This window comes from Bombus vancouverensis, chromosome 17 (genome assembly GCF_051014615.1).
Source record: "Bombus vancouverensis nearcticus chromosome 17, iyBomVanc1_principal, whole genome shotgun sequence".
Taxonomy (NCBI): domain Eukaryota; kingdom Metazoa; phylum Arthropoda; class Insecta; order Hymenoptera; family Apidae; genus Bombus; species Bombus vancouverensis.
Window position 1 is genome coordinate 575340 of NC_134927.1, and position 23190 is coordinate 598529.

The window sequence follows — 23190 nt, forward strand, 5'->3', positions numbered from 1 at the left end:
ATCTCCAACGGGAAGGAAATGACGGCTATTTTTCGTCCAAATAATCGAAATCCTCGCGATTTTCGAGATATTTTGCTTGTTTCGACGCTTAAATGGTTGTGCATTGCATTAGCACTGTGAAATGAGTTCAACGAGCGCTTAAACGTCGAAATATCTCCAACGGGAAGGAAATGACGGCTATTTTTCGTCCAAATAATCGAAATCTTCGCGATTTGCGAGATATTTTGCTTGTTTCGACGCATAAATGGTTGTGCATTGCATTAGTACTGTGAAATGGATTTCAACGAGCGCTTAAACGTCGAAATATCTCCAACGGGAAGGAAATGACGGCTATTTTTCGTCCAAATCATCGAAATCTTCGCGGTTTGCGAGATATTTTGCTTGTTTCGACGCTTAAATGGTTGTACATTGCATTAGCACTGTGAAATGGAGTTCAACGAGCGCTTAAACGTCGAAATATCTCCAACGGGAAGGAAATGACGGCTATTTTTCGTACAAATAATCCAAATCTTCGCGATTTGCGAGATATTTTGCTTGTTTCGACGCTTAAATGGTTGTGCATTGCATTAGCACTGTGAAATGGAGTTCAACGAGCGCTTAAACGTCGAAATATCTCCAACGGGAAGGAAATGACGGCTATTTTTCGTCCAAATAAACGAAATATTCGCGATTTGCGAGATATTGTGCTTGTTTCGACGCTATATGGTTGTGCATTGCATTAGCACTGTGAAATGAGTTCAACGAGCGCTTAAACGTCGAAATATCTCCAACGGGAAGGAAATGACGGCTATTTTTCGTCCAAATAATCGAAATCTTCGCGATTAGCGAGATATTTTGATTGTTTCGACGTTTAATTGGTTGTGCATTGCATAAGCACTGTGAAATGGAGTTCACCGAGCGCTTAAACGTCGAAATATCTCCAACGGGAAGGAAATGACGGCTATTTTTCGTCCAAATAAACGAAATCTTCGCGATTTGCGAGATATTTTGATTGTTTCGACGCTTAAATGGTTGTGCATTGGATTAGCACTGTGAAATGGAGTTCAACGAGCGCTTAAACGTCGAAATCTCTCCAACGGCAAGGAAATGTCGGTTAGTTTTCTTCAAAATGGACGAAATCATCGCGATGTGCGAGCTGTTGAGCTTGTTTTGACGCCAAAACGGGCGCGCATTACGTTTGGCGTGTAAAATGGAGTGAAATCAGTGCCTAAACGTCGAAATATCTCAAACTGGGAAGGAATTGACGGTCAGTTTTCTTCAAAATCGACGAATTCTTCGCGATTTGCGAGCTTTTGGCCTTGTTTCGACGCTGAGAGGGGAGAGCATTACATTTGGCGTGTAAAATGGAGTGAAAGGAGCGCTTAAACGTCGAAATATCTCCAACGGGAAAGAAATGTCGGTTAATTTTCGTCAAAATGGACGAAATCATCGCGATGTGCGAGCTGTTGGTCAGGTTTCGACGCTAAGACGGGAGAGCATTACATTTGGCGTGTAAAATGGAGTGAAATCAGTGCTTAAACGTCGAAATATCTCAAACTGGGAAGGAATTGACGGTTAGTTTTCTTCAAAATCGACGAATTCTTCGCGATTTGCGAACTTTTGGCCTTGTTTCGACGCTGAGAAGGGGAATGCACTATATTTGGCGTGCAAAATGGAGTGACATCAGCGCTTAAACGTCGAAATACCTTCAACGGGAAGGAAATGGCGGTTAGTTTTCGTCAAAATCGACGAAATCATTGCGATGTACGAGCTGTTGGTCTGGTTTCGACGCAAAGACGGGAGAGCATTACATTTGGCGTGTAAAATGGAGTGAAATGAGCGCTTAAACGTCGAAATATCTCCAACGGGAAGGAAATGACGGCTATTTTCCGTCCAAATAATCGAAATCTTCGCGATTTGCGAGATATTTTGCTTGTTTCGACGCATAAATGGTTGTGCATTGCATTAGTACTGTGAAATGGATTTCAACGAGCGCTTAAACGTCGAAATATCTCCAACGGGAAGGAAATGACGGCTATTTTTCGTCCAAATCATCGAAATCTTCGCGATTTGCGAGATATTTTGCTTGTTTCGACGCTTAAATGGTTGTGCATTGCATTAGCACTGTGAAATGGAGTTCAACGAGCGCTTAAACGTCGAAATATCTCCAACGGGAAGGAAATGACGGCTATTTTTCGTCCAAATAAACGAAATCTTCGCGATTTGCGAGATATTTTGATGTTTCGACGCTTAAATGGTTGTGCATTGCATTAGCACTGTGAAATGGAGTTCAACGAGCGCTTAAACGTCGAAATATCTCCAACGGGAAGGAAATGACGGCTATTTTTCTTCCAAATAATCGAAATCTTCGCGATTTGCGAGATATTTTGCTTGTTTCGACGCTTAAATAGTTGTGCATTGCATTAGCACTGTGAAATGAGTTCAACGAGCGCTTAAACGTCGAAATATCTCCAACGGGAAGGAAATGACGGCTATTTTTCGTCCAAATAATCGAAATCTTCGCGATTTGCTAGATATTTTGCTTGTTTCGACGCTTAAATGGTTGTACATTGCATTAGCACTGTGAAATGGAGTTCAACGAGCGCTTAAACGTCGAAATATCTCCAACGGGAAGGAAATGACGGCTATTTTTCGTCCAAATAATCGAAATCCTCGCGATTTGCGAGATATTTTGCTTGTTTCGACGCTTAAATGGTTGTGCATTGCATTAGCACTGTGAAATGAGTTCAACGAGCGCTTAAACGTCGAAATATCTCCAACGGGAAGGAAATGACGGCTATTTTTCGTCCAAATAATCGAAATCTTCGCGATTTGCGAGATATTTTGCTTGTTTCGACGCATAAATGGTTGTGCATTGCATTAGTACTGTGAAATGGATTTCAACGAGCGCTTAAACGTCGAAATATCTCCAACGGGAAGGAAATGACGGCTATTTTTCGTCCAAATCATCGAAATCTTCGCGATTTGCGAGATATTTTGCTTGTTTCGACGCTTAAATGGTTATGCATTGCATTAGCACTGTGAAATGGAGTTCAACGAGCGCTTAAACGTCGAAATATCTCCAACGGGAAGGAAATGACGGCTATTTTTCGTCCAAATAAACGAAATATTCGCGATTTGCGAGATATTTTGCTTGTTTCGACGCTTAAATGGTTGTGCATTGCATTAGCATTGTGAAATGAGTTCAACGAGCGCTTAAACGTCGAAATACCTCCAACGGGAAGGAAATGACGGCTATTTTTCGTCCAAATAAACGAAATATTCGCGATTTGCGAGATATTTTGCTTGTTTCGACGCTATATGGTTGTGCATTGCATTAGCACTGTGAAATGAGTTCAACGAGCGCTTAAACGTCGAAATATCTCCAACGGGAAGGAAATGACGGCTATTTTTCGTCCAAATAATCGAAATCTTCGCGATTAGCGAGATATTTTGATTGTTTCGACGTTTAATTGTTTGTGCATTGCATAAGCACTGTGAAATGGAGTTCACCGAGCGCTTAAACGTCGAAATATCTCCAACGGGAAGGAAATGACGGCTATTTTTCGTCCAAATAAACGAAATCTTCGCGATTTGCGAGATATTTTGATTGTTTCGACGCTTAAATGGTTGTGCATTGGATTAGCACTGTGAAATGGAGTTCAACGAGCGCTTAAACGTCGAAATCTCTCCAACGGCAAGGAAATGTCGGTTAGTTTTCGTCAAAATGGACGAAATCATCGCGATGTGCGAGCTGTTGAGCTTGTTTTGACGCCAAAACGGGCGCGCATTACGTTTGGCGTGTAAAATGGAGTGAAATCAGTGCCTAAACGTCGAAATATCTCAAACTGGGAAGGAATTGACGGTTAGTTTTCTTCAAAATCGACGAATTCTTCGCGATTTGCGAGCTTTTGGCCTTGTTTCGACGCTGAGAGGGGAGAGCATTACATTTGGCGTGTAAAATGGAGTGAAAGGAGCGCTTAAACGTCGAAATATCTCCAACGGGAAAGAAATGTCGGTTAATTTTCGTCAAAATGGACGAAATCATCGCGATGTGCGAGCTGTTGGTCTGGTTTCGACGCAAAGACGGGAGAGCATTATATTTGGCGTGTAAAATGGAGTGAAATGAGCGCTTAAACGTCGAAATATCTCAATCGGGGGGGGGGGGGGGGCAAATGTCGGTTTGTTACCGTCAAAATCGACGAAATCATCGCGATCTGCGAGCTGTTGAGCTTGTGTTGACGCCAAAACGGGCGCGCATTACGTTTGGCGTGTAAAATGGAGTGAAATCAGAGCTTAAACGTCGAAATATCTCAAACTGGGAAGGAATTGACGGCTATTTTTCGTCCAAATCATCGAAATCTTCGCGATTTGCGAGATATTTTGCTTGTTTCGACGCTTAAATGGTTGTGCATTGCATTAGCACTGTGAAATGGAGTTCAACGAGCGCTTAAACGTCGAAATATCTCCAACGGGAAGGAAATGACGGCTATTTTTCGTCCAAATAAACGAAATCTTCGCGATTTGCGAGATATTTTGATGTTTCGACGCTTAAATGGTTGTGCATTGCATTAGCACTGTGAAATGGAGTTCAACGAGCGCTTAAACGTCGAAATATCTCCAACGGGAAGGAAATGACGGCTATTTTTCTTCCAAATAATCGAAATCTTCGCGATTTGCGAGATATTTTGCTTGTTTCGACGCTTAAATAGTTGTGCATTGCATTAGCACTGTGAAATGAGTTCAACGAGCGCTTAAACGTCGAAATATCTCCAACGGGAAGGAAATGACGGCTATTTTTCGTCCAAATAATCGAAATCTTCGCGATTTGCTAGATATTTTGCTTGTTTCGACGCTTAAATGGTTGTACATTGCATTAGCACTGTGAAATGGAGTTCAACGAGCGCTTAAACGTCGAAATATCTCCAACGGGAAGGAAATGACGGCTATTTTTCGTCCAAATAATCGAAATCCTCGCGATTTGCGAGATATTTTGCTTGTTTCGACGCTTAAATGGTTGTGCATTGCATTAGCACTGTGAAATGAGTTCAACGAGCGCTTAAACGTCGAAATATCTCCAACGGGAAGGAAATGACGGCTATTTTTCGTCCAAATAATCGAAATCTTCGCGATTTGCGAGATATTTTGCTTGTTTCGACGCATAAATGGTTGTGCATTGCATTAGTACTGTGAAATGGATTTCAACGAGCGCTTAAACGTCGAAATATCTCCAACGGGAAGGAAATGACGGCTATTTTTCGTCCAAATCATCGAAATCTTCGCGATTTGCGAGATATTTTGCTTGTTTCGACGCTTAAATGGTTATGCATTGCATTAGCACTGTGAAATGGAGTTCAACGAGCGCTTAAACGTCGAAATATCTCCAACGGGAAGGAAATGACGGCTATTTTTCGTCCAAATAAACGAAATATTCGCGATTTGCGAGATATTTTGCTTGTTTCGACGCTTAAATGGTTGTGCATTGCATTAGCATTGTGAAATGAGTTCAACGAGCGCTTAAACGTCGAAATACCTCCAACGGGAAGGAAATGACGGCTATTTTTCGTCCAAATAAACGAAATATTCGCGATTTGCGAGATATTTTGCTTGTTTCGACGCTATATGGTTGTGCATTGCATTAGCACTGTGAAATGAGTTCAACGAGCGCTTAAACGTCGAAATCTCTCCAACGGCAAGGAAATGTCGGTTAGTTTTCGTCAAAATGGACGAAATCATCGCGATGTGCGAGCTGTTGAGCTTGTTTTGACGCCAAAACGGGCGCGCATTACGTTTGGCGTGTAAAATGGAGTGAAATCAGTGCCTAAACGTCGAAATATCTCAAACTGGGAAGGAATTGACGGTTAGTTTTCTTCAAAATCGACGAATTCTTCGCGATTTGCGAGCTTTTGGCCTTGTTTCGACGCTGAGAGGGGAGAGCATTACATTTGGCGTGTAAAATGGAGTGAAAGGAGCGCTTAAACGTCGAAATATCTCCAACGGGAAAGAAATGTCGGTTAATTTTCGTCAAAATGGACGAAATCATCGCGATGTGCGAGCTGTTGGTCTGGTTTCGACGCAAAGACGGGAGAGCATTATATTTGGCGTGTAAAATGGAGTGAAATGAGCGCTTAAACGTCGAAATATCTCAATCGGGGGGGGGGGGGGCAAATGTCGGTTTGTTACCGTCAAAATCGACGAAATCATCGCGATCTGCGAGCTGTTGAGCTTGTGTTGACGCCAAAACGGGCGCGCATTACGTTTGGCGTGTAAAATGGAGTGAAATCAGAGCTTAAACGTCGAAATATCTCAAACTGGGAAGGAATTGACGGTTAGTTTTCTTCAAAATCGACGAATTCTTCGCGATTTGCGAGCTTTTGGCCTTGTTTCGACGCTGAGAGGGGAGAGCATTACATTTGGCGTGTAAAATGGAGTGAAAGGAGCGCTTAAACGTCGAAATATCTCCAACGGGAAAGAAATGTCGGTTAATTTTCGTCAAAATGGACGAAATCATCGCGATGTGCGAGCTGTTGGTCTGGTTTCGACGCAAAGACGGGAGAGCATTATATTTGGCGTGTAAAATGGAGTGAAATGAGCGCTTAAACGTCGAAATATCTCAATCGGGGGGGGGGGGGCAAATGTCGGTTTGTTACCGTCAAAATCGACGAAATCATCGCGATCTGCGAGCTGTTGAGCTTGTGTTGACGCGAAAACGGGCGCGCATTACGTTTGGCGTGTAAAATGGAGTGAAATCAGAGCTTAAACGTCGAAATATCTCAAACTGGGAAGGAATTGACGGTTAGTTTTCTTCCAAATCGACGAAATCATCGCGATTCCCGATCTGATAATCTTGTTTCGACGCTGAAACGGGCGTGCATTAATTTTGGCGTGTAAAATGGAGAGCAATAAGAGCATAAACGCCCATATATTTCCAATGCGAGGCAAATCAGGGTTAGATTTAGTCAAAATCGACCAAATCATCGCGATTTGCGAGCTGTTGAGCATGTTTCGACGCTGAAACGGGCATGCACTATATTTGGCGTGTAAAATGGAGTGAAACGAGCGCTTAAACGTCGAAATATCTCCAACGGGAAGGAAATATCGGTTAGTTTTCTAAAAAAAATCGACGAAATCATCGCTATTTGCGAGCTTTTGGCCTTGTTTCGACGCTGAGACGGGTATGCACTATATTTGGCGTCTAAAATGATGTGAAATGAGCGCGTAAACGTCGAAATACCTTCAACGGGAAGGAAATGACGGTTAGTTTTCTAAAAAAAATCGACGAAATCATCGCGCTGTGCGAGCTGTTGGCCTTGTTTCGACACTCAGACGGGTATGCACTATATTTGGCGTGTAAAATGGATTGAAACGAGCGCTTAAACGTCAAAATATCTCCAACGGGAAAGAAATGTCAGTTCGATTTAGTCAAAATCGAAAAATCATCGCGATTTGCGAGCTGTTGAGCTTGTTTCGACGCTGAAACGGGCATGCACCATATTTGGCGCGCAAAATGGAGTGAAATCAACGCTTAAACGTCGAAATACCTTCAACGGGAAGGAAATGACGGTTAGTTTTCTAAAAAAATCGACGAAATCATCGCTATTTGCGAGCTTTTGGCCTTGTTTCGACGCTGAGACGGGTATGCACTATATTTGGCGTCTAAAATGATGTGAAATGAGCGCGTAAACGTCGAAATACCTTCAACGGGAAGGAAATGACGGTTAGTTTTCTAAAAAAATCGACGAAATCATCGCGCTGTGCGAGCTGTTGTTCTTGTTTCGACGCTGAGACGGGAATGCACTATATTTGGCGTGTAAAATGGAGTGAAATGTGCGCTTAAACGTTTGAACTATCACAAACGGGAGGCAAATGACCGTTCCACCGTCGGTAACTTGTTCCGCCGTCGGTAACTTATCCCGCCGTCGATAACGTAGTTCTCGCACCTACCACTCTAGCACTACACTGTGGTTCACTGGCCTCCCGAGGGGCGCCTCGGCGACGCTACCGTCGCGCGTCACTAAGATGGCTGCCAAGATGGCTGCCTTTCCCCTCGTCGCAACACCAACTATTTTAACTCTAATAACAGTTTTAATTCATCGATTTCCATCGATCTTTCTGCACACGCCTACTCCTCACCACTAGCGCTTCACTTTGTCCCTATTCTTCCAACTGCACTCTTCAATTTTTCCACATATTTCGGTCACAGAATACGGGTCGACGTGCACGCGTGCGTCCCACTTGCCGCCTTATTGGATACTACGACTCGCCATCAGGTCGTCCGCCCATACCGGGGCCCCGTACATCACTCGGGACCGAAAGACGCCCTCGTAAAATCGGCGCACCGCGTCTCCCGCCCAGCCGATATTCGGTAACAGGCCGCACAAGGCATTAGCAGCCACCGACACTTTCGGCATCAGGGAGTCGAAGTGTGGCTCGAACGTCCACTGGCTGGCATGTCGGCCGGTACGCTGACGGCGAGGACGTTGGCCCTCTTTACGGAGCAAGACCAACCTCGCCGTCCGCCATGCCCGGAGGTAAGCTCCCTCTTTCAGGCATCTTGTGTAGAGGCGCCGAAGTCTGGGGGTCATGACTCCCATCACTTCCCCCAAGATCCGACCCGAGATTCCGTCCGTGCCCGGCGCCACGTCGCGGGAGGCCATTTTTCTGGTCGCCTCCCATATCTCTTCCTCTGTGACTTCCCAGTCATCCTTCTATTCCAACGTCCGTGTCGTTTCCCACAACCGTTCCGCCGCCCTGCCTTCTTGGGGGGGGGGGGCGTTCCGATGTTCCGCAGCAGCAGCGCAGGTTCCATTTCCATCTTTGTCAGAGGGCCCTTCGCGCGAAGTTTCCGCGTTACCCTCCTGTATGGCCTTCCCCCTCCGCAGGGAGGATTCGCCTTTGCGAGTCTATGGGGGCTGGCAAACCCACGTTCCCGCAGCCAGGGAGGACCGTCGGGACAAGCGTCCCGCTTACTTGAGTCCTCTATGTACACCGAAAGGAAGGTTGCCGTGATGTAAAACTAAGTCTTCCCCACGGAGCCCTGGGTAGTAGCGCACCCACGATCCTGAAGCCAAGGGTGAGACCGTCGGGAGGGCCGCCGAGGTACATTTCCTCAACTCCCGCTTACGTGAGTCTCATCTGGGTCTGTCTGCACGATTAGCAGGACAGCCGTGCAGCAGAGACGTGGCGGTACATCCACAGGCGCGGTCCCACCGTTGACAATGAACGGTACCACGGGCGGCCGAGTGTTAGCCCAGAGGGCGTAGCGAACCCTCGACTCGGCCAATTATGGGTGTGGACTCGTGGTGGCAGTGGTTGTGGCCAAATGCTGGCAAGAGGGCCGATTTAAGGGGGACTTGGCTCCTTCGAATGGCCTTCGGCGGGTGAGCAGCGTCCCACCTGCTCCAGATACCGTCCCGAGAATACGGCAGGGCTTGGAAAGCGCCCCGTTCGACCTGAGACGAGTGAAAGGCTCCTGCGGGCCTAACTAATCGAGGTAACACAAGGTACTCGGTGCCGTGTGCGCTGGTTGGGCGTATCCCAACTCCGATAGCTTCTAGGATTGCCCGGATGCTGTATAGATGCTATATCTGAGGAAAGTACCCGTCACCAAAAAACCAGACTACTTGTATGGCCTTCCCCATGGGTCGGCCTCGACTGTTTCAATTAGTTCGGACCACGCACGGTCCTTCGCGTTTTTAATCACCTTTTGCAGCGAGCGCCGTAGCACGCGGTACGCCCGGTAAGGCAAGGAGACTTCGTCGCCAGCGGCGGGCTATTAGGGACTGTCTTCAGGGCCCGGACGCATGGCCTCAGCACCGCGATGTCAGGGTTCCACCAGTAGACTGCCCTGCTTTGCATCGTGCCTGGTGTGGCATGTGGCATGGATGCGCCGCAGATTGCTGTCATGGCTCGGCGAAGGTTCTCGGCCTCCTCTTCCACGTCTGTTTCAAGCGTCGTCGTCGAGGCTTCCCAGCTCGAAGCTGTTGCTATAGCAGCCGCCCCGAGTAGATCTCCGTTCATCTTCTTAACCTTCCATCGCCTGCAGTTGCTGTTCTAGGTCCAGGTGTGTTCACCTCCATGAATATGTAGATGTGGTCCGAAAGTGTCTCGACCCCTTCAGCTACTCTCCAGCCTGAGATCCGCCTGAATGCATCGGGGGAGGCCCATGTGATGTCAACGATGGAGCTCCCTCTCCACGCCACGCAGGTACTGGTCGAGCCCCTGTTCACCAGCCGGAGTCCAAGTCCCGCGGCCCAGTTTTACAGCGCGTGGCCCGTGGAGTGCGCGTTGAAGTCTCCCAGGACGAGCACTTGCCGGGGAAGTAGTCGCCTGACAGAGTCGCCAACCCCGTTCAGGAATTCCTCGAATGCTGCCCATCCGCTGTTGGGTGATACGTACACACCCACCACCACCATCCCTACCCACTCGATCGCGACGTATCCGTTGCCGCGTTCCAGCAGAGTTCCGTGGGCAAACGCCCCCGGCGTTGATGTCCAAGTAACAGCAACAATTTGGTCCGTATCTCCGGCCCATTCCAGAGCATCCAGGACTCTGTATGGTTCTGCCACCACCGCTAGGGCGATCGTGCTCTCCCGAATGGCTTGGTAGACCAGGTCTTGCGCTCGCCATGATCTTCCCAGGTTAGTCTGGAGGATGCGCATTTTCAGCCCCTAGTGTCGTCGCTTCACTGGCTTCCTCCGTGCCAGCTTCTTTGCTTCAGCGGACTTAGGGTCGTCTTACGGTGGGGAGCCTTCCCCGTTGCCGCTTGCAGCTGTGGATCCGCGGGTGGCTCCTTTTGTTCCTTCCTTCGGGGCGGGGGGGGGGGGGGTGGCGCAGGCCGATCCACCCATTCTGTGCACGGATGGTGCTCCAAGCGCCTCGCAGAGTAGGCATTTCGGGCTCGCGGCAGTGCATGCTTTCGCTTGGTGCCCTGGTTTGCCGCATCTGAAGCATAGGTGCCCTTTGTCTTCCTTGGCGGTGCAGGACTTTCTTACGTGCCCGATCTCCAGGCACCTGCAGTACTTTAGAGGTCTTCGCGCGATGGCTTCGACCCTCGCCGTCGACCACCCTATGGCGACCTTACCAGCCTGGGCCGGTTTCCTCACTACACCGGCCGGACCTCGTATCCACACAGATCCAAGGCTGTTTCGGGCGGGGCGAATTTCTCCCAGTCGGACGTCCTCCGGCTTGCAGCCGCTCTCCTTCGCCAGGGTGTTCCGGACTTCCTCCTTGGTGGCCGATACGTCTATCATTGACACCCTTGCTTCCGCGGCTCGGAAGGGTGTCGCCACGCGGACCTTGTTCGGATCCGGAGCCCGCGTCAGGTGTGCTGCGAGTTCTGCGGCCTTCTTTCTCTCCTGATCCTCGCGGACCCCAAGAATGACGCCTCCAGTGATGGTCTTTCGCATCCTCATCGTGCTGATGCCGACCTCGGCCAGGGAGACGCAGTTCCTGGCCGCAGCGAGAACCTCCGCGTAGGATTGTCCTGATTTATCCGTCAGGGTGATCCTTACCGCCGACGTTCGTGGTGCATGTGGGAGGGGGAGCTTGTCTCCCCCTCTTCGCGCGTTCTTCGATCCGCTGTCTGGGGCTTTCCTCAGGCTCTTCGCCCCTGTCGCGGGGGTTGGTTTCGCCGGTTGTTTCTTCTCTTCTTCTTTCTATTCTTCTTCTTTCTATTATTTTTCTTTTTCTTGTCGACGTAATGCCATTCCGTGGCAGCCGCTTGTCCTCCCGTGGTCGCTGGAGCGTTTGGGACTCCGGTCTCAATCCTTCTTACGCTCTCGTCCGGAGCGACCTCCTTTTCTTCCCTCCTTTCCATGCTTTGGAGGCGTTCCTCCAGCCGGTGCAGCGAGGGTCTTATCTCCTCTATCTCGTGCTCTTCTCTGCGGCGGGGCGCGCTGCCAGCTCTTTTCGGAGCGCCTCGTTCTCCGCCTCTAGTGTCGCTATGCGTCCTTGCGCTATAGCGAGGGCGCCGGAGGCGGGGTCTATTCTCCTCACCATCTCTGTTGCGCTCGCACTGATAGTCCTCGCCGCTTACTTCAACGTTTTCTCCTGCGTACTCTTGAGGTTGCGAGATGTCTCGGCAACCTTGGTCACCTCTGCGGTCCGACGGATCAGTTCCGCTCCTATGTTCGCCGTAGTGGAGGTTCGCATCTCTTTGGCTAGGTCCTCTTCCTCCGTCGTTTCTTCAATCTGTGGGTTCTCCGTGTCCAGTGTGGGGAGGGAGGGCCCCTCTTTTAGCAGGGCCGACCTCGTCATGCTCCTGGTGCTGACGTGTGACGGCTCAGCAACCAGCTCCACTTCGCCCCCTACCTCTGACGATTCCCCCTACCTCCTTATCTTTCGCCACTGTTGCGTCTTTTTTCGCCATTGGGCGCAAATATGGCCGCTTTCTCCGTACTTGCTGTTCCACCAGTCGCTGTCGCTTTCAAATGGCCAGCGGCGCGCTATGACGCACGTGCCAATATGGCTGCGTCTGTGTAGTTCCTCGGGTAGAGCGTGTGGCGACGCTGTTGTCACGCGTCCCAATATGGCTACCCCACCGTCATAACCTTGCACTCGGTTTACCTCCGCCCTTAGCGCCTTTCCACACCAGATTTCATGGGTTCCTACACCCGCTTTGCTTTCACGGGCGCTAGTCCTTCCAAATCCAAAACGATCATAAAACCAATCTGGACGTACGGAATACCACTATGGGGGGACAGCAGCAATGAACCATATAAACAAAATAGAGGCAGTACAAGCTAAAATTCTTAGAACAGTAGTAAACACCCCATGGTACGAAACGAGGATATACGGAAGTATTCCGAAATCAAAGACATCAAGGCAGGGGTTACGCAAGGAAGCGTTTTAGGACCAATACTATACACGCTATACACGGCCAACATATCAACATCTACCAATAGCAAAATACTGACATTTGCGGACGACACAGCCGTACTAGTCAGGCACACTAACCCAGAAACAGCAGTCAAATTACTACAAGAACATACCACAAAAATAGAAAAGTGGCTGCAAGTTAAACAAATTAAAGCAAACCCCGAAAAATGCAACCACGTTACATTCACACTGCGAAAACAGATACCACCAAACATTATACTGAACGGCACGCACATAATACAAACAAGGCAAGTCAAATTGCTAGGACTCCACCTAGAAACACAACTCGCATGAAAACAGCATACTAAATCAATACAGAATACAGATAACAAGGATACAAATGCATTGGCTAACAAGTCGAAAATCGAAATTAAGCATGGAAAATAAATTAAAAATATACAAAACGATCATAAAACCAATCTGGACGTACGGAATACCACTATGGGGAGACAGCAGCAATGAGCCATATAAACAAAATAGAGACAGTACAAGCTAAAATTCTTAGAACAATAGTAAACACCCCATTGTACCTTAGAAACGAGGATATATAGAAGGACCTGGGAATACCAACGGTCGAAGATGAAATTAGCAGACACGCAGGAAAATATAAAGAAAGAATAGGAACACACTCAAACCGGCTAGCTGTGGAAACGATCAACACCTCAAACATGGAAAGAAGACTGAAAAGGAAACACCCAGCAGACCTCACAAAGGACACAACCTAACAAACACGAACATGGTATCCCACTGGGGGTACCCACCAACATGATAATCTAACAGCTAAAAAATTCTACCAAATGTCCAAGCTGTACAATTGGTGAATGTAAACAAGTAAATAAAAAAAAAAGAAAGGAAAAAAATTTTGGGATTTTTAGTTTTCTCAAGCACTGAAGCTGAGATGTAGTTGTTGTCCGTGATACTTGTAGCGCTGGCTGTAGATATCGCTGCTGAGGTACTGCTATTTTTCTTCTAATTTAGATGCGTGGATGGTCCAGATCGCAAAGAGTTAATAGCCACGCATCCAATAAGCCAACACAGTTCACATTGTGATAAACATTCTGGCCTCTACCTTCCCCCCTTCAAACTGCTCGCGAATCCGTGAGTGTTTGGACGCGTACACTTGCTGTCGCAATCGAACGACAAAGACTAACCTGCGTCACGTACGTGCTCATGCTTGACCAATCTTCATAGTTCAGCTTTCATAGTCATTGTTGAGAATTGCGGATCGTAATCGCCGAAATAAATATGTAGTAACGTTTACATTACACGTAGAGATGATAATAAAATAGTTTTGTATTTATTTAATGTGTGATTTACATGATATTCATAGATAACCATTGCACGCGTTTCAGTACTCTTCTAGTCTCACTCTTTACTATGCGTACGAAACAGTGACATTCTTCTGTTCTACGAGACGCTGCGCACGCACATACTCACACACATACTCAGACACATACTCATATCATACTCATATACATATATGTGAATCATTACTGCGCGGCTGATCCGGTGTAGCGCACAAAATTACATATTTCAATACACCTTAATTTTGTCCTACATATTCATTTGCTTTTAATTTGTTCTATTCACATAGATCGTAAATTCCCTCTTCAATTTTTATTGTAGAGCTTAAACGATAATTTTACCTTTTGAATAACTTATACTGTTTATAGACCAATCAACCCATTTTAAGAAGTAATCCGAATTGTACTTACACTTCTGTATTAAAATATATTTTCTACTTTACAATTTATCCACGCGTTTCTCTGTTCATACATCTAATAACCTCAACACTAAGTAAGTCTTTACTTCTCCTAAATCTTTTATCGCAAATTTGTTTGACAATTTGTTTTTAACCTCGTCGAGTTTCCTTTAATTTTTCCCCACATATCAATAAGTCATCTTCGAATAGAACTAAATATACAACATCATTGATCTGATACTTTACATACAGATAAGAATCACTCTCGCTTCTTTGAAATCCTAATTTTTTCATATAATCGTCGAAACACTCATACCAAGCTCTTGAACTTTCACGCAATCCATACAATGCCTTTGATAACTTAGATACCTCCCCGCTTTTGTCGTCGTAACCCATAGGTTGTTTCACAAGTATTTCCGACTTTAGAGCTCCGTTTAGGAATACTGTCTCTACATCCATTTGCATAATTATTGAACCATATTGACAGCAATAAAATAATAGTAATTTCAACGCCTGCATTTCTTCTACTGGAGAGTATAAATCTTCCAGTACTTACTTTTGTTGGAAGCCTCGAACAACTAATCTCGCTCTCTGACGATTATCAGATTTATTCGTATATATCCATTTCAAATATAATATTTTCTTGTGTTTTAGTTTCTCTACTAATTGTCAAGTTTTATTTTTAATTAAACAATTCATTTCTCGATCCATTGCTTCTTTCCATGAATCGCTGCCATCTCACTTAAAGTCTCTTCATGGATTTTAGGACTATCTGCGCTAACTACATTGACGTAAATGAGATATGAGCTCGTTTGGTCGTATCTTTGAGGTTTCTTTCTTTCCCGTTCTGACCGTCTCAAATCATTTGCTGTATCATCAAGTTTCCCTTCTGATTTGTTACTTAAGTTCCTGTTCTTTTTTTGTTTTAACGTTTTCGACTGTCTCGTCATTTATTACACTTTCGTAAAATTTGCTTGATTCAGTGTATTCGTCAAAACCTTCTTCCGATTCATCATTTGTTTCATCTTCTGCTTAAAATCCTAATAAATTCTCATTTTCGCCTATAAATTCTATGTGTCTTACGATTATAATTTTGCTGTTGATTAAAATTCTTAAAATTCTTCGTTGTCATAACCTACAAGTATACCAGTGTTGGCTTTTCTGTCCCTTTCCGAATTTTTTTTAATTTCAGGCACTCTCACGAAAACTCTACGTCATACAGTTCATAATTGTCCTATTATAGCGTTCAGATCTTCCATTTGGCTTGTGAACATAAGGTGGACATGGTTCTACGAAAATCCCCTTTTCCCTTACTAAATTGTACATATCTTTGTTTATGTACCCTTTGCCATTATCACGCCTTAGTCTCTTTATTTTCTTGCTAGTAAGATTTTCAACTTTAATTATATATTATTATTTATTATTTTATTATTACATAGTCCATGCCTTTCGGCTTTGGACGACCTTTCAGTTTTATATCGTTTACCTATCACGCTTTTTACATTCTATCAGTCTTATGGCGTTATCACTTTATTGCCTGCTCCCTTATATCTATCTAAACTCTTTTCTTTGATGATTAAATGTATGAAAGGATACTACCGAAAAGTTTTCTTTTACTTCTTTGATATTGCTTTGTTCAACTCGTACATTTTATTCGACCAAATAAATACTAGGAAAAAACGGACTAATGCTGGAATAGCCGAATCATTACTAAAAAATATACCGTTACCAGAGTATAAACGAAGAGGACGATTATCGAAGGGAGATTTACCAAAGAGACTGTACGCGAAATATTTGAGTTATTTTCCAAAGCATATTGATCCAACAATATCGAAATCAAGGCCAGCAAGAGCCTGTAAAGTTTACACAAAACATAAAAAACGTAGCGAAACAACGCGGGAGGGCAAAATATGTAAAGTTCCATTACATGTACCTGTCGGAGATGAAAGGACATCGAAACCTGCCCTTTGGAACTTCGGGATAATCCCCTAACACCGTAATCTAGATTCTATCATAGGCATAATTAAACAATTGTCGTCTTTCGATCCGATTGTATTTGTTTGAGATTTGTGATAGTGAGCTTATATTACACTTATATAATACTCACTTATATTTTAAATACATTAGGTTCTGTAATTTTGTTTAATAAATATCACATAATATTATTTCAACATAAACATTGTGTCTTCCACAAATTATTAATCTTAACTTCAAGATTAAATTCTAACAGGTGTTGTCATATCTAAACCTAAGATACATTTCTTATGTGTAGCTGTACCTTCCTTTCTTTTCTTGTCAGATCATCGTCTATGTATACACCCTTTTCCAATTTGCTTTTCTCCTTCGTTGTCCATATCTTTTCCTCCATCGATTTCATCGTCGCCACTATTATTGTGTTCTTGCCCCCCCCCCCTTTTATCATATGTACTCTTTCTACTTCTGCCCCTATCTTCATTTTTTCGTTTATGAACTCCTTTACTGTCTCTTCATTGCTTCCTTCGTTCCAGTCCTTTAATTACTATGTTCCTTCTTCTTTTTCCTCTCTCTCTCTCTCTCTCTCTGCTCTGTCTTTCTCCTCCTCGATTCTTCTAATTCTGCCCAATGGTTCCTTCTTTTCCCTTTCCCACTCTTCTCTCTCACTTCTTTCCTCTTCCTCTTTCATTTCCCTCTTCATCTCCTCCACTTTTTTTCGAATATTCCTTTTATTTCTTTTATCATTGCCTTAAATCCTCTTTCCATTTTCTCTGCTTTTTCCATCATTACTTCCATTCCTTTCTCCCTGGCTGGTGTCTCTTTTTCTGTCGAGCTGTATTTGTCCAGTGTATTTTTGAAGACTGCCATATTTCCCATTTTCCTTGGTCTCCCCTTGTTTATCGCCATCTGCCGTTTCCCTACCTTACTTTGTTTTGTCGCGCTTCTGACCTCCTAACCTCTTCTTTTCTAGTTTTTTTTATTTGTAATTCTCTCTGGTTCTTGTCTTTTTTTCGCTTTTCTTTTGCTTTCTCCTCGTATGCTCACTCTTTATTTTCCCTTCTTCATGCCAGTTTGTGCGTCCTTTACCTTTTTCCCTTCGCACTTCACTTTTTCCACAGAGGTCTCCGTCCGCGTGTTACCCTCGCTCCGAACCGAACCGAAAACCCAACTTTATTTATATAATCAAGAAACAAGTATAAACTTCACTTTTTGATTTCAATGTATGGATCTATGCGCCTTTACTGTAGTGGTCTATAAATGTCAAAAAATATTTTGATCCATCATATCCGGTATTAGTGTGAGACCCATTTAATCCTTTCGCCACTGGAGGTTTCTCCGGCGAGGCGCTCCCGCTGAACGAGCCGCCGTGCCAAAACTGTTGAAATGTTATTGTTATTTCCTTGTATATAATGACTTAAAAGTTGGTGAATTAATTCCAGGTGAAATTTTGCCATTGATATTTGTTTGTCGGTTTTTAATTCATATAAACAATGAGAGTTCCAAACACACATATCTATTAAATGATAAAAATATTTTTATACAACTTCATACTTTTTCGCTCTGAATGAATGGTGTTGATAACCATGTCCGCTTTGTCCACAGTTCCCATCAACCGACTATAATCGATAATACGCTTTGCTTTTTTAATCATTTCTTGCGTGCGATAATGACGTTTCGTGTGAACAAATTTTTCATTGTGGAAAGAACGCAACATATACATTTCCCTCTTGTCACACCATTTCATTACTAATAAAAGACTTGAGGAGCGGAAACTCGCTTCACCCATTTTTAATTTTTTCTGGGTAATTGGGGTGCCCTTTCGCCTTTCCTTTACAGTTCCACAGGTATTAGTTCCATTTTTATATAAAAAGATAAAAAGTGCTGGGCTTGTGTACCAATTATCCAGATACAATGTATGGGCTTTGCCTAAATAAGGTTTCAATAGTTGCACGACTATAGTCTTTGATTCGCAGATAATTTCATTTTCGCTGCTTACAGTACTCAATGATCCACTATAAATAATAAGACCCTGTACATACCCAGATTGGATATCACATAAAATAAAAAATGTTATCCCAAATCTGTTTTTTTTTTTAGAGGGAATGTATTGTTTAAACGATAACCTGTGGTCGCTGTTATTGATATTATGTAGTGTAAATGTATTGCTTAGGTGGTTGGAAAATTCTTCAACTTGTTCTTCGTTGCTTCTTGCCCATGTATTATCTGCTTTTCTGACTGCCGGGACTAATTTGATTGGCTTCTTTATTTTTTTTGTGGCTTTCCATAGGGAGTAGTTGGAGTTCTCGTGTGCAGATAGTGACTCTATGAATTTTATGAACTCGTTGTTATTGTGTTCTTTCATTTTGTTTTTTATTTCCTTTGCAAGTTTATTTAGGTGTTGTTACGCCGCCTAAAACATCTGCACGCCAGCACGCGCAACCGGACAACAACCGGCCTGTGTAACGTCACTTCGACCCTCAATAAACCTAAGGACCCACCATAACTTTCACTTCCCTGTATTGTTTCGCCATGTGTCTTCAATCCGTTTGTCTTGAAGAATTTCTAAAGCTTAAAAATATTCTCGAAACACAGTCGGTTTTTAGAGAGGTCCTTGGGTTTATTAGGCGCACTCAAAACACGGAGAAGGCGGGTATGCGCCCATTAGGAAAATCCGAATAGCCCTCTAATAAAACAAGCTAGGTTTTCCTCACGAACACGGTCATCTATCCACCACGATGGTAGGAGACTTCCTACTCATCCCTTCGAGCAGTAGTGCAGGTCATGCAGGTATGTAGGAATGTTGTATTACAAGTTAACAGAAAACAGTATGATAAATACAATATCGTTGCACTCTCACAAAGTCGAATATAATATCGCGTTTCGCGTATTCGTTTCTCACCAATTCTACGTCACAACAACACAACGAACTTCACTCGGACGTCACACTATCCCACATATATATATTTCAAATCATAAAAATCATAGCTTACTTTTTCTTTTATTCGAAAAATATATCGTATCCATTGCATGATTATATACCGTAATACCGCGAATTTCCTATTCGATGAAATAGCTTTTTCAAGTGACGAGAAGGGGGATTCTACCATTATATATTTCCTATAATTACATTCGGTTGTTTGTATAAAATATACTCGACCGCTAGTTACAAATATAAGACTTAATAATATACACATAATATATATAGTCAAAGTTTAAAAGGTTATTCATTAAGAATGCGATGTCTTTTCATGGGCCTCTGAAGTGTAGAATTGCACGATCTATTATACGTATGTAACTCGTATGAAGAGTAAAAACGCGTTAGAAAAAGTACAGTGCTATAAATATATTTCCGTAAAAAGGAAGAAGAACAAACATAGAAACAGATATTAAAGAAAAATAATTCAGCGTTATAACTCGATAATATGTTAACGCATGTATGTAATATCGTGATGTAATACTGTTTACAAAGAGTGGACAATAGAGATGTTAATCAGACAGAAAAAGACGATTGTTGATTAACTTGAACTATTCACCCAAACGTACAGAAAACAACGCAATCCACACTCTCTCGGCAACGCCACTCGCAACCTCCGTCTCCGCTCAACTCGCACTCGGCTTCTCGACTCGCACCCTGATTCTCGACTCGCACTCTGCTCCTCGACTAACTGTTGTCGCATTCTATTGCCCTTTTCCTAGGCCCACCGCACACGTGTTCTGCAGACGCTCGTGGCCAGGGTCACGTAGGTCTTTTCCACGAAACTATGCACTTGAAAAGACCGATGACACATTGATGGGCCCGACGGCGCCTCGGCTCTCGCGACACTGTTCATAGTTCGTCCGATATTTCCCAGGCCTTTCGTCCACGATACTACATTCGGCCATCCTGCAATAACATCTGCCCTCAGATGTTGCCTTCTATCTCGCTGTCATCAGATGCGTCACTTTCGGCATTTAGGACCCAAGGTTTCATAAAATCGAGGTGTGCACGGGTCCTTCCTCAGGTACTGCTTCGCACACTTTCTTCTTTTCTTGTAATTTCGCAGGTTCCCTTCTAGCTTACCTATGTTTCGTTCGGTTAGGCTATAGTCAAGGTAGTTGGATACCACGTGTTCGACCTTTTCGCGTAACCCCTTGAACCAGAAGTCCTTCTTGACCATAGCTTCTGTTTTGGGAACCTCGAAATGCCCACGCTCGTGCGCTTGCCTGACTACCTGAGCCCGCATCGCCTTCGATACTACTATTAGCACATCGTCCTCACACTCCTTATACAAAATATTGTTTCTTACTACCTGCCCATCGGCCTGACTGCACGTTGCGGCGTCCAAAATCCTACGGACTTCAAAGTCCTTGTTCTGTGCCCTTCTCAACCGTGCAATCAGCCCGTCTTCACTCTCCGTTACATACATAGTGCTCGGCAGGGGGTTCCTACTCGGAGCATCTACATGCTGCATACTTTTCCCCGGCCGATGACACACCTGATACTTAATCTCGCCTAGTAACAAGGCCCATCTAGCCACACGCACACACAAATCTTTCTTTCTAACTACACCTATCGGACTCGCATACTCCAAGTCTGACAATTTGATGACACCCTCGTTTGTCCACGCTTCCATCAAATCATCTTCTTCCTTTCTTTCCGAAGGCGCCAGTCTTCGCGGTCTTCGCGCTACCGGCTTGTCGCTTTCCAAAACTACTTTTTCGGTTATTCCGACGTCTCGCTTCTTCTCCGGCCTATACCCCCTAACGATATCGCGAATCGCTTCACGATAATGCGGTTCCCGTACGTGTGTCAGGTCTGTTTCGTCGGTCTGTTCTACCGCGTTTACCCTCAGTACATCCGGCGCGTCCTCGTGACCGTCGGTCTGATCGTCGAGTCTTAAAAATGTCACCTCGCCCCGTTTGACTCGCAACTCTACCTGGTCTAAAAAGTCGGTACCTAAGAGTAGACTGTGTCTTGTCATTACCTTATTCGAGACAACATGCAGAGTGACAGTAAAGTCGTACCCGTCGACCGTCATTACCCTTGTGAACACGCCCCAGGTACTATTGCCAGCGGAACCAAAACCATCAAACTTAAGTTTGCAGTTTCCCAGAGGTGGTGATCCTAACCTCACATACTCATCCGCTCGTATGAACGTAAGGTCACTACCTGTATCCACTAACGAGACAAACCTGCAGCCATCTATCGACACGTCCTTCACGTACTTTTTCCTCTCCGGTCTTGAGATTACGTAAGTCTTTACTTGTCGCGCTGTACAATTCGCCGCCACATGTCCAAGCCTGTTGCATTTGAAACACCTAACACCTTCTCCCCTCTCCGGACACTTAACACTTAGATGATCCTCACTACCGCAAATGAAGCACCTTCTTTTCTTCATTGCATCTACAGATTGACTGGGCTTCCCGTTCTTCTGGGTTTTAGCCGGCTTCACAATCGACTTTGCTCTGCGACTCTTCTGCTCTTCGTACATCACTAACCTCTTCCTCAACCCTTTGATTGACGTAGCGCCATACAATACAGCCTTATTGTTCTCGTCGTCTATTATTCCATCCACTATGTATTCTACCTTTGCTTCCTCCTCCATGTCCACATGGCTAGCTATTTCGAGCATACGGTACATGTAAGCCAAACATGCTTCATCACTCTCCTTTTTTGTTTCTTCAAGTTTCTGATGAACTTGCCTACTGTTGACTTTCCTCGAAAATTCTTTCACTAGCCCCCTCTTCAACTCATGCCAAGTCCTGGCGTGACACTCGAAGCTCGCAAATATTTTCGCTGATCCCTTCAGCAGCTTCCTCGCGTAGACTGCCTTCTGCCCATCCGACCACATGCACGTATCAGCGACTTCCTCGAACGACTCGAACCATCGTTCGACATTTTCACCTCTGTTGCCACTAAACGACTCTAATGCATCTTCGACGTCTCTAAAACTCAGCGTCGAACCAACACATGCCCTTCGACAACATTCGTCACGGTCCTGATACACCATTCGCGTATCTCTCTTGTATTCTCTTGCGTTTTTCTTGCCATCTTCATCCTCACTTTCGTCGTCGCTTTCTTCTTCCGACAATATGTCATTATCATCCATGGCCGCTCGTAGCCGTGCGCGTAATTCTACTTTTCTTCCCGTCGTTTTTAAACCCAAACTAGCGAGGCGCTCCTTCAACTCCTTCGTATTCATTTTCTCAACATCCTCATCTTCGTTGCAATCACGCTCAGCTCTCTGTACATTTTCTAAATCTCGTTGACCGGTTAGCTCTTCACCGTCCGTCGATCCCTTACGATACGATTGTCCAGCCCTACACGCACGATTCAGCCTTGCAATCAGCACTGACCTCGCACCCGATATATGGAGGTTCATTCGCGCGAGCTTATTCCTCAGCTCCTCCAGCGTCGAACCCTCTTCACCCGACAATCGTTCGTCCTCGACGTTTGCCATTTTTCACACTACACAAACTTAAACAGTCAACGATATCGTCTTTTACCGCACCGCGTACCGGTAAATCCACACTAGCTCGAATAGCTCTGTTAAACCGTTTCGTTTTCTGTCTTGTCCAATCCCGGCTGAGCCCCCAAAAATATGTAATATCGTGATGTAATATGTTTACAAAAAGTGGACAATAGAGATGTTAATCAGACAGAAAAGACGATTGTG

General features: G+C 44.7%; 2 protein-coding genes across 2 annotated transcripts; both read right to left on the reverse strand.

Moving 5' to 3' along the window:
- Positions 1–10238: 10238 nt before the first annotated feature.
- On the reverse strand, positions 10239–10640 carry LOC143303927 (uncharacterized). Its single transcript, XM_076626135.1, has one exon. The coding sequence runs from the start codon at positions 10638–10640 to the stop codon at positions 10239–10241; it is 402 nt and encodes a 133-aa protein (XP_076482250.1).
- Positions 10641–17762: 7122 nt separating this feature from the next.
- On the reverse strand, positions 17763–22623 carry LOC143303928 (uncharacterized). Its single transcript, XM_076626136.1, has 3 exons — positions 21499–22623; positions 18369–18563; positions 17763–17909 (listed from the first exon to the last, which is right to left on the reverse strand). The coding sequence occupies exons 1-3, from the start codon at positions 22621–22623 to the stop codon at positions 17763–17765; spliced, it is 1467 nt and encodes a 488-aa protein (XP_076482251.1).
- Positions 22624–23190: the final 567 nt, after the last annotated feature.

Coding starts and splice junctions, on each gene's coding strand:
- LOC143303927 (XM_076626135.1), bottom strand. CDS start 10,640: ATGCGCATCCTCCAGACTAACCTGGGAAGATCATGGCGAGCGCAAGAC.
- LOC143303928 (XM_076626136.1), bottom strand. CDS start 22,623: ATGGATGATAATGACATATTGTCGGAAGAAGAAAGCGACGACGAAAGT. Junction 18,564..21,498: donor TGCATGTTGTCTCGAATAAG/GTAATGACAAGA, acceptor GGGTATGTACAG/GGTCTTATTATTTATAGTGG. Junction 17,910..18,368: donor GAACTAATACCTGTGGAACT/GTAAAGGAAAGG, acceptor ACATTTCAACAG/TTTTGGCACGGCGGCTCGTT.